The sequence below is a fragment of the Taeniopygia guttata genome, chromosome 9 (genome assembly GCF_048771995.1).
Source record: "Taeniopygia guttata chromosome 9, bTaeGut7.mat, whole genome shotgun sequence".
Lineage (NCBI taxonomy): Eukaryota > Metazoa > Chordata > Aves > Passeriformes > Estrildidae > Taeniopygia > Taeniopygia guttata.
In genome coordinates, this window is record NC_133034.1 from 21971964 (window position 1) to 21988684 (window position 16721).

Genomic DNA, 16721 nt, shown 5'->3' on the forward strand with positions numbered 1-16721 from the left:
CATCCTGGTGGAGCCAGGCCTGGTTCTTTATCCTGTAGGAACACTATGCTGCTTTCTGCCAAGCTGACAATCAGCCTCTTTGGGAAATGATTGCAGTGAGGGGAAGATTTACACACCAACCTTTCCCATGTGTGAGCCTCGGGACCAGCCTAAAGGTAGCCTCTGCTAGTCACCACATCCACATCCAGTGGAGTCTGTTAGTGCCTCTGAGAGTTCGATATGTTAAACACTAAATTGCCTGGGGCCAAGCTGTGGGGGAGTGTGTCACAGCCCAGCTGGCACCAGCCAGGGGCTCAGAGGCAGAGGTGAGGCAACCCTGGCACTGCATCTTGCCTGGCAGGGAGGTAAGAGGGGCCAGGGAGGGGTGGGAAAACCCCAGGATAACTCCTTCCTTTTGCCAGCAGACCTGGCCAGGGCACACGTGTGGCTGCAGGGCTTCCAGCCTTTGGCATCCAAAGTTTCCATGGAAGTCGAAGGGCTGCTCCTGGGGAGGTGAGTGATGTTCACCCGTGCCTCCCAGCAGTGTCCAGCTGCTCCAAACCCCATCCCCAGGAAGCCAGATCACGGGAAGGTTCTGCTCTAAGCAGCAGTGACCAGGACATGGAAAGGCCACCCTGCTCCTTGGTGGCCTTTGATCTCTGCAGTTGCAGTAGTCTGGGAAGACTAGGGAGGGAAAGCATCACCCTCTTTGTGCCAGGCACCTGCAATAGGATGGAGATCCCTGAGAGGTACATGGGAATCCTGGAGGGGGACATCTGTCCTGCCAAGGTTTTCACAGTGCTTGAAGGTTTGGTCTTGGGTCAGGGCCCCCATTTGTTTTCTGATTCCAGCCTTAGCAGCCTGGTAATTGTCAAATCCTGACAGTCCCATTGTGAAGGTATTTAACTGCAATGCAAAGAAACTGCTTGTAAATGCCTGGGTATCCACACACAGCGAGCAAACAAGCACCATTGGCAGAGATCTCAGCAGGAAGGACAAATATTGGGGAAAACTAAGAAGCTCAGCCTTGGGGCCCTTCCTGTCACGACTACACCAGGCTTGGAGGGGAATGCAGGTGCTGTGGCTGGAATCAAAGCCTGCTTAATGTAATGAACTTTCCTCTCCCTGTTAAAGTTTTACTTTACTGGAGACCAGTGCAAAGATTAGTGGTCTTACACTCATCTTTGTTGTTTTTTCTCTCGCTCTTCTTCTGTAGAAAGTACATTTTGTGCCCATGTGAAGCCTGGCTGACTGAGAGCATCATCCAATGAGTGCTGTAGCTTGGCTGCCGGACCCATCAGGGGCTGATCTGGAAGATAATGACTTTAATCAGCATTAATCACCTTCCTGGCTGACTCAGGCTTTGGCACGCTCTGCTGTCGCTAAGGATGCCACTGTCCCACCCACCCCAGCCCTGCAGCTCCTCTCTCTGACCACGTCAAGGACAGCGAATCCCAAGCCTGAGCAAGACCAGCTCAGACCAGCCTGTGCAGATGTGCAAAGTTCGTGAAAGCCATGTGAGCTAACGCAAAAATATTTGGCAGCATCAGTAGTATTGGGCAGCATTGGCAGTACTTCCCAGAATCCACAATATTTGGATTCCAGCCACAGCCATCAGCTGGTGGTGCTGAAAGGTTCGCTGTTCACACCACTGTAGGATTTTTAATGAAAGCCTCTTTTACTGTAACATTCTAGGTAATTTTGTTGTGTTCTATGTCCAGCAATCTCCTCTGACAGGTGTGTACAGGCATGAGAGCTGCCTGCTGAGGGGGCTCTGTGTATGCAGGTGTCTGTGTATGGCTACACAGAGAGACCTGCATACATCTGTGTTTATATGTGGCTCCCTATGTGATATATACACAGGAATATATTTTAAAGCAGGTGCTAAATGCTATTTAAATAAAACTCTTAGTCATTTTCTAGCTGCTTTGCTACATGTGCTGGAGAGGTTTCTTCTCCCTGATTCAGCAAGAGGATTGTGATGTGACATGCACACCCCACACAGAAGCCAAGGTAGGTGTTGAGCATCTCAAAACAGACTCAACTCCCTGGCACGTCACATTCCCAACTGTTCAGCTGAGGGACAGCCCCAGCCCAGCCCTGCAGCTGGATCATTTGAATTTTCCAGATCCGCTCTATGTCTTTGCAGGTCTCTCATTGTTTCGTGTGTGTCCCAAACACGGGGATTGGTGGTGCCTGCTTTGAGCTGAGCGGTGGCCAAATAATGCGTGGAAGACTTGGGTTTCTCATTAACTCCAGAGTTGATATAGTCCCATCTCTCCAAGCACCAGCCTCTTTTCCTGCCTCCATCCCAGCTCTGCTGTCCTTCCTTCCCTGGCCAAGCCCTCACCTTGCTCTGCAGCCCAGGACAGTGGCTGTTCCCAGGAGGAGAGCGGAGGAGCTGCAGGGTGGATGAGAAAAGGAATATGCAGACAGAGAAGGTAATCATGGCTCTCTGATATTCTTGCCCTAGACTTTCTAGTGAAATTACTAGAATTTCTGCAGACCCCAGCACTGAGAAATCCCTTGCCAAAACCGAGACAAAAAAAAAAAATTCCCTCCACTAATTTATTGTGCACAGGGGCAAAGGGGAAAAGGGTCAAGGGGCTATTTTTATTTTTAAGAGCTCTGTTGGCTCATTGGATAACTTTAACTGTGATGGAAGGCAGAAATGCTTTAAACAGCACTGCTGAAAAACACCTTTTTGATGTTTTTTTCCCAGCTGTTGTGCTCCAGGGATGGGGATGGGGAACAATACACTGCTGCTGCTGCTGTTTCTTGCAGTGCTCTGCTGGGCAGAGCTTTGGCTCCCACAAGCTCCAGGGCCAGGATGGGCAGTGGAGCAGGGAGAGCGGGACTGCCATTGTAGGGCAACACCACTCTGCCCTGGGGGCCTGATCTTGCCTGTGTCCATGGGCTTTCCTTCTCCTTTGGAGCAAGTCAACCACCTGTGCTGCTGCAGCAGCATCCCTGGATGCCACTGTCCCAGCCACTGGGCAGAGGAGTCCCCTGGGATAGGGGTGGGATGCAGCCCTCCCCCAGTTTTGGCACTGCTAGGACAGTATGATGAGGTTGTTCTCTGCTTCCTGCCCCAGCACCTCACGGGAACATTGGTCCTCTCCGTCTTCACTGCAGTGTTGGGCTTCTTCCAGTATGGCTACAGCCTGGGGGTCATTAATGCCCCCCAGAAGGTAAGTTGAGTCCCTCAAGCTGTGCATGGCCAAGGAACTATGGCCTCAGGGCAGCCAGGGCCAGTTTGTCCCTTGCAGAAGCCCTCTGGAGGACTCTGTCCCTTCCCAGGCAGTTTCTCCCACAGAACAAAGCCCCCACAACAGGGCAGCGGGGTGAGAACACAGCCAGGGCCCTCCGTTGACATTTCCCCAGGGAAAGGAGCGGGGTTCTGCACATAATGGAGCTGTCCCCACTGCAACATGGACCCTGTGCCCAAACCAAGGGGCTGCACCCCTCCACCAAATCCAGTGCCAAATCCAAAACCCCGCTCAGCCCAGCCCTGGGTCAGGGAATGCTTTGTGCCTGCCCTCGTGGTCCCTCCCCACTGGGGTCTGGGTGTTGTGGAGCTGAGGGACCTCAAGATTTTATCGCTGCAGAGCCTGCAATGCAAATCTTTTTCTGAGGCAGAATAAAATCCAAAAGAGGGGTTGGGGTGGTTATAGATCTGAGCTGATGGTGTTTTTCTTCTTTACCTGTCACAGGTGATAGAAGCACACTACGGGCGCGTGCTGGGCATTGTCTCCCCGGACACACACACCACCAATGCCTCTGGGGAGGATGGCACGTTCCTCCAGGCTGGCACAGAGGGCACGTTCCCACCCCCAGCTGACCTCAGCGAGGATCCTGCTACCTCCCCACACATCCTCACCATGTTCTGGTCCCTGTCCGTGTCCGTGTTCGCCGTCGGTGGCATGGTCTCCTCCTTCACCGTGGGCTGGATCGGCGACCGCCTCGGGAGGTGAGAGGCTCCTGTGTGCTCTGTGCCACAGCCCAAACCCTTCCCACAGAACCATTTCCTCCCTCTAGAAATACAATTTGTGTTATTTTCAGCAATTTAGGGCAAAAAGGAAAAAATAACTGTCCCAACTTCCAAAATACTGTTTCAACCATCACAGAGGTTGGGCTTTTTAAAATCCTGTTACAAATCGGACATTTTATTGCAACTTGAGTATTTCAGACAGCAGCTAATGAGCAGCCTTGATTAAGTACTGAATTCCCCCTTTTCTTTCCATGGCAAAGGGAAGAGGAAGACATCTGCATGGTATTTGCACAGGATGTAAAGTATCATTTATAATATCATGTTAACTACTTTGATTGTTCCCTGGTCCCTGTATTTTGCAGTGCCTGCTATCATTGTTTTTCCCCTGTAGTACTGTTTAAGTGACTTCACAGTTCCTCTTGTGTGTTGCAATGGCTGCTTTGGCTGAGTGAGGTGCCAGAGGAGCTGTGCTGCTGCTGCCTTGCAGAGTGAAAGCCATGCTGGTGGTGAACATCCTCTCCATCGCTGGGAACCTTCTCATGGGGCTGGCGAAATTTGGGCCATCCCACATCCTCATCATCTCCGGGAGAGCAGTCACGGGGCTGTACTGCGGTGAGTCCGGGCTGGGTCAGCCACTGAAAGCAGTTCCTTGGTACTGCATCCAGGGCTGCAGTTCAAAGTTTCCCATTTTTTTAATCCTTTTCTTAGTTCAGAAGGGGTTTCACAGGTGGGAATTTCCCTCTTCTCTCTATGTCTGCCCTTCTTGATCTAGGATCTTTCCCAGAAGTGTTTGGGTTGGCTCTATCATATCTTCATTTTACACATCCTGAAAGGAGCAGGTCCCTCTGTATCTCGAGGATGGATCTTGCTGGTGGCTGTTGTAAGAGCACATCACTAGCCAGGCTGGTTAACAGATTCCCTAGCCAGAGAGCACAGGACCACTCTGCCCACAGAGAGAATATAGCCAGCAAATAATTGGGAATTGCATTAGAATTAGCTTGGAAATAACAGCTCTTTATACTGTTACTGGTATGCAAATACAATACTCCACTCTGAGGTTTCAAGACAAGTTTTAAGAAGGCTCTTTGCCCTGTGATAACTTCTCCCAGCAGATAATCCCTGCTCTGTGCTCTGACATGTGTGTTGAAGTAAAAAGGTTCCCCAGTTTGGGGCTCTCAATGCAGGGACATCCCAGCACCTTTCCAAGGTGCAGGTGGTTCCCAGCCAGGTATGAGGGGCTTGGTGGGGTGTGGGGTGCAGCACACAGGCTCCATCCTCCTTTCCCGTTTGGGAAGTGATTTCTGCTGGTTGCTGAGCTGTGTCTAGGAGAGGTGACACCCACGTGTGCTCGGTGCAGGGCTCTCCTCCGGACTTGTGCCCATGTATGTCAGCGAGGTCTCTCCCACCGCCCTGCGAGGAGCGCTGGGGACGCTGCACCAGCTCGCGATCGTCACAGGTATCCTCTTCAGCCAGGTAAGCAGGAAAACACACACAGCCAGAGAGGGTGTTTCAGAGAATAGGAAGACCATAGTGATATACTGGGCTATTGTTCACCATTCCACCCCAAAACTGAAGGAGTGTGCAAAACAATCTGTTTTAATGGGGTTAAACCCCTGCCTTCAGTAAGAGGTGTCTTAACAAAGACAACTCCCCAAGAAATAAAAAATACTTCTGCAAACAATTTCGTCTCTCCCTGAAGAATTGTTTTCAGCATCTCAGCAGTGTCAGGCTGGATCCTGAGCATGAGACCCTGACAGATAATCAAGTTCTCAAAAATGGCTTAATCAGGGAAGTAGGGAGCCCAAAGCCCCTACCAGTATTGCCCACCATGGCACAAGTCCCAGCTGCACAACAGAGGGGCACATAAATGTACAGAAAACAAACATATCCAGAAAAAGAGTTGGTATTTGCCTCTAGTTTTCCCCCAGCTTGTTATTTCAAAACACAGTGGTCAATTGCTTTCTCTTCTTAGGGTGCAAAATGATCCATTCAAATATGCCTCAATTATTCCAGATCCTTGGACTAGACTTTCTTCTGGGCAATGACGAGATGTGGCCCCTGCTCCTTGGTCTGTCTGGCGTGGCTGCCCTGCTGCAGTTCTTCCTGCTCTTACTGTGCCCTGAGAGCCCCCGATACCTTTACATCAAACTGGGGAAGGTGGAGGAAGCTAAAAAAAGTAAGGAATATATTCTGGGCTTGCCTAGGGTTGCTTTTATACTTTACATAGTGCAAAACAGAGAAGGAAAAGCCTGGTTGAGGACTCATGTGTGACTGTGGCTGCTCCATCTCATGCTCTGAGCTGCTAAGATACAAACTAGCTCTGGATCAAAAACTATTGAGACATTTGCATGGGACCAAGCAGCACTGCTGAGGGATGAGGCATGAGAGTGATCTCAGGGCTGTTGCAGAGTGATGTGCTGCTGCCCCAAAGCAGATGCACCCTGGATCCTCAGAAGTGCCATAGGAACCCTCAGAGCAAGAGGATGCAGCTGTCCATGTGTTTGGCTTACCCTGAGTTTGCCTAAAGAGATTCTTGTCCCTACATATACAACTTACCCACCACTGAAAATAAAATGTCAATCTTTTTTTTCCCTAAGATTTGAAAAGGCTTAGAGGAAACTGTGATCCAATGAAAGAGATTGAAGAGATGGAAAAGGAAAAGCAAGAAGCTGCTAGTGAAAAGAAAGTCTCCATAAGACAGCTTTTCACCTCTTCCAAGTACAGGCAAGCTGTCATTGTGGCGCTGATGGTGCAAATATCCCAGCAGTTCTCGGGAATCAACGCGGTGAGTCTCCCCAAAGTGTTTGTCTCTCAAGAGATCCATGCTGAGCATGAAGAGGCAGCTCTGGCTCCATCCAAGCCAAGCAGAGATGGAAGAACACTTTCCCATGGTTGCTGTGGGCTCCTGGGTCCCTGCCAAGCTGGCTCTGGGAGGGCAGGAGGGGAGAAGGGTGGGAGGGAGTCCAGCACAAAACCATGCTGAGCCCTCCCATCACCCTCCCCTACCCAAGTCTGTCAGCAGTTTGCTCTCTTTAATGACATCATGCTCATCCCAGAATCACTATTTTCTAGCCAGTTTTAGCTAAACAACTTTTGTATCACCTCCTGGAATACCAGAAATCACCATCTGACACCCAGAAGCATTAAGGAGCACACAGGGATGCCCAGCCTACCTGGCTCCAGACCATGCCCACCCCATCCACCAGCCACCCTTTACCTCCTGCCCTTAACTTTCACCAGAAAGGAATCACCTTATTCTTGGAGAGAAGAAAGAAATAGGAGTCATTGCAATGAGAATAATTTAAAATTAATGTAAAACTTGGCCATACTAAGATTTTTGTCTTGAGTGCTCAGTGCTGATGATCTGGATTTTAGGATTAAACGTAGACTACATAGAAGAAAACAGATTCAATGTGCAAATGCAGTAGCTCAAAAGGGGAATTTAAACAGGATTTTTAACTCCCTCAGCCTCCTATGAAATGTTCAGTTTTAATTATTATAACAAGCCATTAAAAGTTGAAAAATTAATCATAATTAAATTACGCCACATCTCAGCTAAGCAAGTGTAACTCTTCCCTCATGAGAACAAAAAGTTTCAACAGCCCTGTTGCCTAATCCTTCATCCTGATGTATTCTGATAGATCTTTTACTACTCCACAAACATTTTCGAGAGAGCTGGAGTTGACCAACCAGTTTATGCAACCATCGGTGTTGGAGTGGTGAACACGGTCTTCACTGTTATCTCTGTAAGTAAATACTTCTGCCCCCTGGACTACAGACACACATAAGGTACAGTGTGGTTTTGAAACATGATTTTATCCTGGAGCTGGGATTTGCAGTGTTGCAGGACCCTGAACACCTTACAGGGAAAAATCATTCCCTGGGCAAGTTTAATTCGAAAATTCAAGCCTTGACATAGAGCACGTGGCTATTGATTAGCACTGCTAAATGCCTCGTGAGTGGAAACTGCACCACTGTGTTCAGGGCAGCTCTGAAAACCCTGCATTTCCCCCCAGAAGAAAAGTTGCCCTTGGGACTGCAATTCTGCAGGTCCTATTTCCCCAGGGAGCTGGCAGGGGATGGGGGCTCTGGTGGGGAAGTCACCAGCTCCCAGTCTGCCCTTAACTGTTATCTTTCAAACAGTTTTCTGTATGTACATAGCACCTGCACAAGTGATATACAAAGGCTATGCCACAGTAATAAAAGTAATCCAGCACCTATCCTCATCCTGTCTATGCAGGGCTCTGCAGCAATAAAAGGGTGGTTCTGTTTCCACAGGCCTTCCCTTCATTTGTCTCTCTTCTGAGAGGATTAACACAATTCCTATCAGCTGGCAATTAGTTTTATTTATTATATATAATAGCCTATTTCCCTCATATCTCTCTAGAGATTTAGGGAGCAAAGAACTTTCACCAACATGATGCAGGACTGGCTGCAAGGCAAAAATACACAGCTCCAAGAGATTTAGGACAAGGAGACAATTTTAAACTGACAGATAAGAGGATTTTATTAGATATTAGAAAGAAAATCTTGTCTGTGAGGGTGGTGAGGCACTGGCAGAGGTTTGTTAGAGAGTTTGTGGATGCCCTGTCCCTGACTGTCCAAGTCCAGGTTTGGTCTTGTGGAAGGTGTCCCTACCTATGACAGGGGGTTGAAATTGCATTATTTTTAAGGTCTCTTCCAACCTAAACCAGTAGTTCTCCAGTGTGTATGAGAGAGAACATCTTGGAGTAAACCTGCCTTAGGGAAAGCCCAGTGTAGGCCCCATGAGGAGAAAATGTGATGTTTATTGTGAAATGAAGCACAGAGGTGTGCAGCTGGAAGAAACCTTTCTTCAGCATGGAGGGTGTCCTGCAGTTCGATCTCCACCCCAAGGCTGTGGTACTTGCAGCCTTGGGCATTTGCTCTTTGCTTCTTTTGTCCATGAGCACTTAAAAATTACCTGCTTTTGTCAATAAATGACAGACCCCGATCAAAAGGCAGAAGTGCTGAAAGCTGGGTGGACCTTGGCAAGGGGAGAAGGGAGCAGAGACTCATCCTCTGTGATTTCACATGTCAGCATGTGAACTGCCTCCAGCAAAAGACGGTCTCTGGGAAGTGTAAATTGTGGCTGTAATGATAGCAAAGGTGGAGCTGCTGGCCAGAGGTGTCCTTTCAAGCAGAGGGGAAGGAGTGGGCAGCCTCAGAGACTGCTGCATGGTTAGGCCAGGACAGCTGCACTGTCCTCTGGAGGGACCTACAGCTCCCCGTCAGGTGAGGTGTCTGGGACAGGCTCAGGTATCTGTTAGAAGCTGGGTGACATGGCTGGTGTCCACCAAGAGGAGCTGAGAAGGAGCAAATTAAGCTTTGTGACTACCAGCGAAGCAAAACGAGTCTGGGAGTGATTGGACAAAAAATCCTGACTGAAGCTGCTACACAACTATCCCTGCTTTAGAACAGGCAAGGTGAAATGGACCACGACATGACCTGAATTGTGCTACATTTTGAAGCCTGATTTCAAACTAATGTAGACCTAGTAAGTTTTTAGTTCCTGGAAGAAAAAAAGAAAGGGGAAAGTAAGTCCACAGTCAGCAATTCGTGTGTAGGAATGGTGGGAAGTTCTGAGAGCTTGGAAATGCATGGGCTCTGAGTGCATATGCCTTTGCCTTGCCCTTGGCAGGGTGACTGCTCAGTCAGGCTCCCCAGCAGCTGCCAGCAGAGTTTCTAACACTTGGAAACCAGCACATAAATCTGTACCACTAGAGCTAAAAGAGCCAAAGAACAAAAGAGCAAAAGTGTGGCAGTGGTAACAGGTTGGTTATGGCTAATGGACCTGATCCTGAGAGTGGTGGTGCTGGACACTGAGCTCCTGCGTGTGTTTTTACAGGTCTTTCTGGTGGAGAAGGCGGGCAGGCGGTCCCTGTTCCTGGCAGGTTTGATGGGCATGTTAATCAGCGCCGTGGCCATGACAGTTGGGCTTGTGCTCCTGGTAAGGATTTCTCTCCATTTTTTCTCCCTGGTTTGGAAACAAAAGAAGATCCCATCAAAGTCAGCCCAAAACATTGCTGCAAGCCCCTGTCAAGATTAAAAAGCAAATAAGGGGTGGCCTCCTTTGCTGAACACCCTGGTTATTAAAGGGTGTCATTCTGCATCATTTTGCTGAGCTGCAGGCAAGGAGATGGCTCAAAGTAACAGCTGAGCTGATGGCTGTGAACTCCTCCAGGCAGCAATGCTGGCACCAAATGTCCAGCCAGCACCTGGCACAAGAGTTTAAAACCTTAATTATTCATGTCCAGTTCCCCTTTGTCTGAATAGAAAGGAATTTCTGAAAAAGAAGCCTAAATAAAGTAATTATTGATAATTAATGAGAGTTACTTTGGGACTATAACACCAACTTCTTGCAGAGCCAGTTTGCCTGGATGAGCTATGTCAGCATGGTTGCAATCTTCCTCTTCGTCATCTTCTTCGAAGTGGGGCCTGGGCCCATCCCCTGGTTCATCGTAGCCGAGCTGTTCAGCCAGGGCCCGCGCCCTGCCGCCATCGCTGTCGCCGGCTTCTGCAACTGGGCCTGCAACTTCATCGTGGGAATGTGTTTCCAGTACATAGCAGTAAGAAATCTCTTAAATCATACAAATAAACGACTGGCACGATCCCATGTGAATGTGCCGCCCAGATTTCCATGCCCTAGTCTGGCTGGGCACCGCAGCCAGCCGGGGTAGGAAGGGGAAGCCATCCCTGTGGTGCTGATGGTGGGTCTCCCCATTCTCACTCTCCCACTGCAGGATCTGTGCGGACCATACGTGTTTGCAATCTTTGCGGGTTTGCTCCTCATCTTCTTCCTGTTTGCACACTTCAAAGTACCGGAGACGAAAGGAAAGTCCTTTGAGGAGATTGCAGCTGTGTTCCGCCGCAAGAAGCTCTCGGCCAAAGCCATGACTGAGCTGCAAGACCTGCGACGCAGCGAGGAGGCATAGACATTCATGCACCCAAAAGGAGGGACTGGCCATGCACCTCCTTCAGGCACCATGGGAAGAATGTTGGGCAAAAGTCTCATTTCACAAAAACCTTGCAGCTGGCAGACCAAGAGGACCCATCCATTGGATTTCTTCTGGCTGCTGTGGTTCACACCTCCCTGCCACAGGTGCTAACCTGGAATTTTCCTCTGAGACACTTGGGACAGCTGGGCTGCAGGAAAAGCTGGGGAAAGGACAGGAGGACTATGGTACATGCACGTCTCAATGCCCTTCTGGAAGAGCCCAGTGGGACAGTGATCTTACCAGATGGCATTGAGCAGGGCTGTCTCTTAGCTGAAATGAAGGAAAGAGGGGCTGGCTGATGCTGCAGCCTCGTGTTTTCACTTTTTAATTCCCATCTCTCTGCTTCATTTTGCTGAGTGACCTGGTGCCTTTAAAATCCAACTGCTCATGTAGCTGTGCCACCAGCACACAGCACTGATCACCTCAGGTCCTAAGGAAAACAGGTGGAGCAAACACCCCCTTACTCTTGCCTTCTGCAGAGGAAGATGGTGGATCCCACCTGAACCGGATGCACTTCCCTTGCTTTGTTATCTGTGCATTATGGAAATGCTGTCTGATCTCGTAAGATTTTACTCAGTTGCAGTAATTTTTTTGAGAATCTTAGAAACTGTGGCTGGGCTGATGGGCACTTTTCCTACATTTCAGCCAAACTATTTAGTTCTCTCTTTCCTCCCAGGAAGCCTCTCTCCCTTCTCCCAGCTGCAGCACAAGGCACAGCACAACACTGACCACACAAAAGGCCTGGGCACTCTTGGCCTCCATGTGAGGAGACTTGAGCCCTGCTGCTACCCCTTCCATGGTGTGACCATTGCCAGGGCACCTCCTTCCCCATCTGCACCTTCCTCCCCTTCCTTTCATACAGTGTTCAAGACCCACAGGCTCCAGGTCCAGCCAAAGGCTCAGGCTGCTCATTGAGTAACAATTAATGATGACCGAAAGAAGAAATGGGTATTGGAAGGTTAACTGGAAGGTGCCACTTACCTAACTCCCATTTTGCATCACTTAGCATTTTGCTGGCTGGGTGTGCTTCAGTCAAGATAGTGTGCAAGCAGGAGGTCATGCTGTTTCCACAGCCTTGTTTGTGCTCCTTTTGCTTCTTTATGAGACACTTTTATGTGGCAGAATCAAACTCCAAGGATTCTTCTTCCTTTTTTGGGGGCATATTTTGGAGCCATCGTAAAAGCCTGCTCTCTGCTTAAGATTTGCATGTTCCTTGTTGTGATACCAGGTTACTTTTTAGCAACTTTCTCAGGGTAAAAACACATTATTTATTTAGAGGTGAAACACCAGCATTGCTTGGTCACTGTGTGCTCACCGTGGCTGCCGGTGAAGCAGTGGCCAAAATGTAACACAGGATCGAGCATAATGAAAAGCACAAAATAGATGGTCTGAGGAGGATCACAGTGCTGCTATGCGTTTGGTTTTAGGGGAGGTTCATGCTCCTTTCTATGTGCCTAAACTTTCTTTCCTGTGTAGACTTTACTGTCTTGGTATTAAGACCCTACAGCACACTCTGGTCTCTTCCAAGTGATGGGAATGCAGCCACAAGGTCCACTGGCAGAAATGCCTGCCCCTGGTGTGTGCACTGAAGCAGTAAGATTGCACCAAAGGCTTTGCTGGAGTGACTGCTGGGATTTAACTAGAGGAGAACTGGGTCAGTGCTGTCATGTGCTGCAGTGGTGGGTGACCTGGGTCTGACACGGGCGTGCGGGGCTGCTGGAACCAGATCCCAGGCTAGGGATGGGAAGAGAGCAGCAGAGCTGGGGCACAGGTCTGTGTCGAGCTGTCCCTCTGTGTGCTGCACACAGGTCCCCCAGATGAGACCAACACCCTCAGCAGGCTCAGAAGCTCTCCACTGGCTATGTTTACCATAAGTTAAATATAATGGATTATCTGAATGTACAAAATGGAGAAAAAAAGAGGATTCTTGCTATCAGCATTGTTCTCGAGGTCTGTTAGATAAAATATGAACAACATCTATGGCACGGCATGGCTTGTGCTGCTGTTTTTCCCCCCCTGTACATGTCAGACATACATCCAATACCAGATGGGAGCTATTTCCCGAGCAGGACACATTTTCTCCACAGGTGGTAAAAGCTGTGCAAGCTGTGCAAGCCCAAATCCCTTTGAAACAGGTGGTCCAGAGCTGAGACTTGGGGTTGGAGGTAGCCCTGGATCTGCTGGCAGCTGGCTTTGGGCTGGATGAACCCTGACTGGAGGGGTGCCAGTGTCTGGCCCCAGCTGTCCACACTGCCCACTTCACCCCACTGTGAAGCACCTCTGCTTGCATGGTGCTGGTGCAGCCTAAAACCTGGTGCTGGGGCCTCTGTAGGCACGAGAGGCAGGAGGAGCATTTGGGGAGAAGTGAGGTTCAAAGCAGATTTACTGCTGCTCTGAGGGCCCAGCCAGGCTGGATTCCCTGTGATCATACAGGGGGTATGAATTTATTTCCTAAAATTCTGCTAAGTTTTGTCCTGTTGTCTGGGGGGCATCAGTGACTCTGCCAGCAGCTCAGCAGTGAGGGGCCTTATTGATCAACATTGAGCAGTCAGTCCTGGTTTTCCTGTGTCACTGGTAAATGACAATAGAAAGCCCAGTTCAGGTACTGTAGTGCAACACATAAATCAGTTTAGCAAAGCCCACAGTATTAACACTGCCCACAGTTACAACACTGAACTTCCCAGAGGGGCTGCCTGGGGGGTTCAGAGGCACCTAAGGAAAAGGGAGTGTCAGGCTGTGTTTCCTTGCAGCAGCTGCCATGTGGAAGGTAAGGGAGTTTATTCCTTTCAGCCTGGGACAGAGTAAGGCATTGCTGGCCCTTTGTCCTCCCCATGGCTGCAGTGAAGGATCAAGCTGGGCTTTACTATCACAAGAGCACTTTAACCATATGCCAGCACAGGATGGGGTCATTAGAGTTAGTTAAATCTGACTATATGTTTACTTTTGTCTCATCCCATCAGGCTGATAATTAGGACTGTACACTTTATCTGTCCTTGCTACATCCAAGCTCTAGTTAAAACTTGTTCTTGAGACACAGCTTGTTGAATCGTTATTTTTATCTCTCACCATTACAGTTTTACTAAGTTGCTAATCATTAAGAAAATTTAAAAGACCAAGTCAAACTTATTAGCTAAATGGTCATTGCATTTTAGTAACATGCTAAACATGTTTTCATACCATGCCTGGCTAATAATGCAATATAATTAATAATCCCTGAGAAAGCATCTTGTCAGCAAGAGCTTTGACAGTGTTTTCCTAATGTGCTGAGACAACAGCCATTAAGACTTTTCTGTTGTGCCAACAGTATCTAGTCTCCCACTCTCTAGGTTTAATTTTAAAATTAGTTTGACTTCCCTAATTCAATAAACTCAGGACATTTGGCCCCATTAACGCTCTCCACACTAATTTATCACAGGTTTTTCTGCCTCACTTCAACTTGTTTTCCATCACTGAGAAGCACTACCCTCTATCTCTGTAGTCAAACAGCTGATAATGATGAAGCTAACCCAAGTACTACTTATGCAGGGATAAATTCTTTGAGGTATGATATATTTTCTGAGGTGTTCAATGTCCTTATCTTTCACTGGAAATCTATGGGAGCTGAGGAATTTCAAGGTAGGATATCAGGTCGGGATACAGCAAAATGTGTAAGCATCAGATTAAATTAAGGTAACTGTGTGTTTAAATATTTCACTAAATCCTGAAGGGAAGGAATCTCCTCCCCAGCACTGGGGCAATAAATCCTGGCTGCAGATCAGCAGTCCTTCAATTTTACAGGCTGTAGATACAACTGCAGACCTGAGGCTTGGGGAGTGTCCTGAGTTTTGCCTCCCTGCACTCTGTTCAGGAGAGAGAGCAGCTCTGTGCCTCTGCTAAGTCAGGACACGGTGGGATCCCAGGAAAGTCAGCTCAGCAGCTGACACAGAGACACTGCTCAGGTTGGAACAGGGCTGTTTACACCATTCTGCTCATGACCTGGTGTTTCTAATCGTGTGACCTGACCCCAGGGCCCAGGGGTGTAAACACCACCTCCTGCCTTTCATGGGCCAGCTGGAAACAGGTGAGATGTTTCTGGAAACAAGGTGGGATATTTACCCCAGCACTGGTTGAAATGCATATTCTCAAGGCTGGGCTTTGATGAGGCACTTTATGACATCAGACACTTCTCCAGGACACAACTGAGAACAGACACAGCTCACTAAATCTTCCTCAAGTTTTCTAGTCCCTCTTCACTTCTTAAAGACACAGATAGGAGAAGAAAAATTTGATAACATTCTGACCCTACTTGAGAGAAAAGGTGTGTGATCCAGCTGTGCAATACTAGAAAAAAAACACCTTTAAATGTGAAAGGCCGAGGTATTTTATTTACAAATATGTTTTGAATCAAGTTGCTGTTCTTGTGTAGAAAAGTGGGATAATCACATTAATACTATCAAGAACTGCACTTTAGAAAATTAATGTTGATCTAGACAAAGGAACGATACCTGCAGGCAATAACTGATGGATTGGATTTCCAATGTTTTTTATTGAATCCCAAATAAAGGCTGTCTTGGAATATTTGTTTTGGGTCTGAAAAAATAAATATCCTCTACAGCGCTCTTCAGTAAAAACACTTGATTTAGCCCAGAAGATCTCTCAAGTAATTAAAAATTAATCTGTTAATTGTGGGAAACCAGCCAAATTTATCAACTGATACTTGAGGGAAAAAAAGTCATCAGTAATGCTTAGCCCCAGGCTAAGCCCCAGTTTGGGTTCAGAACAGTTGGTCGTTTTCTCATAAAGTGTTTTTTTAGAAGATAAAAAGCCCTAGAGCATGTGCAAGTGGTCACACAATTTGCAGGTAAACAAGCACACACTGCATGTGTTAAAACACTTAACAGGATGTCCCAGATTCTGCTTATCAATGGAGCCAGCAGTAAAACGGGCAGGATAAAGGGTATCATCTCCAGAGCAGGCTGGGTGAGGCAGCATCCAGGGAAAGCCCGAGTCAAGGAGAGAGTTGATGCTGGGACCTCATGAAGTGGCCCCATGGGACCTGGGACCACAGGCAAACAAGTCATAAAAATTAACTCAGATTAAATAAAACATCTCATGGTGAACCATTAAAAAATGTGATGTTAAAAGTGACTTGTGTAGCTACCCTATCAGAGCACAGATGACAAAGTCAGGGTCTCAGGGCAAAAAAATGTAGGACAGCACACAGCAGCCTGTGGTGGCGATGGCTGAGGCAGGTGCTGCCACTGAATTCCTGCATTTTCCTGGTTTTCTTGTATTTGCAGGTGATCTGCAGGGCACCCTACAGAGCCCAGGCTCATCTGCCAGCAGCTCACAGGAAAGCTCCTGGTGAATTTGTTCAAACAACTCGAAGTATTACGACATCTGATTAGGAGGGATTTAGTAAAAACAGTCCTTTGGCCTCAGGACCCCCTGATCAGACTTCCTTGGCCACAGACCTGTCCTGAGGCAGTGCAGGGAATGGCTGTTAGACAGGATGAGGGCTGTTTAGAATAGTTTTGAATAGTTCAGAATACTTTGGATTGGAAAATCTCTTTAAAGAACATCTATTCCAAACCCCTACCACGGGTACAGATATGATCAGATTGCGCTAGATCAGATTGTTCTAAACCCCATTCAATCTATTCTGGCCTGGAACACTTCCAAGGATGGGACATCCACAGGTTTTTCTGAACATGGTGTTTCCAAACCCACCCTCTTTTCAGTTTGAAACCATTGGC

At 48.1% G+C, this 16721-nt stretch overlaps 1 protein-coding gene across 1 annotated transcript; it reads left to right on the forward strand.

Moving 5' to 3' along the window:
• Positions 1-713: 713 nt before the first annotated feature.
• On the forward strand, positions 714-15541 carry SLC2A2 (solute carrier family 2 member 2). Its single transcript, XM_030280904.4, has 11 exons — positions 714-2420; positions 3075-3170; positions 3693-3949; positions 4458-4582; positions 5328-5443; positions 5984-6146; positions 6568-6755; positions 7612-7716; positions 9837-9938; positions 10354-10557; positions 10732-15541. The coding sequence occupies exons 1-11, from the start codon at positions 2406-2408 to the stop codon at positions 10921-10923; spliced, it is 1563 nt and encodes a 520-aa protein (XP_030136764.4). The 5' UTR covers positions 714-2405; the 3' UTR covers positions 10924-15541.
• Positions 15542-16721: the final 1180 nt, after the last annotated feature.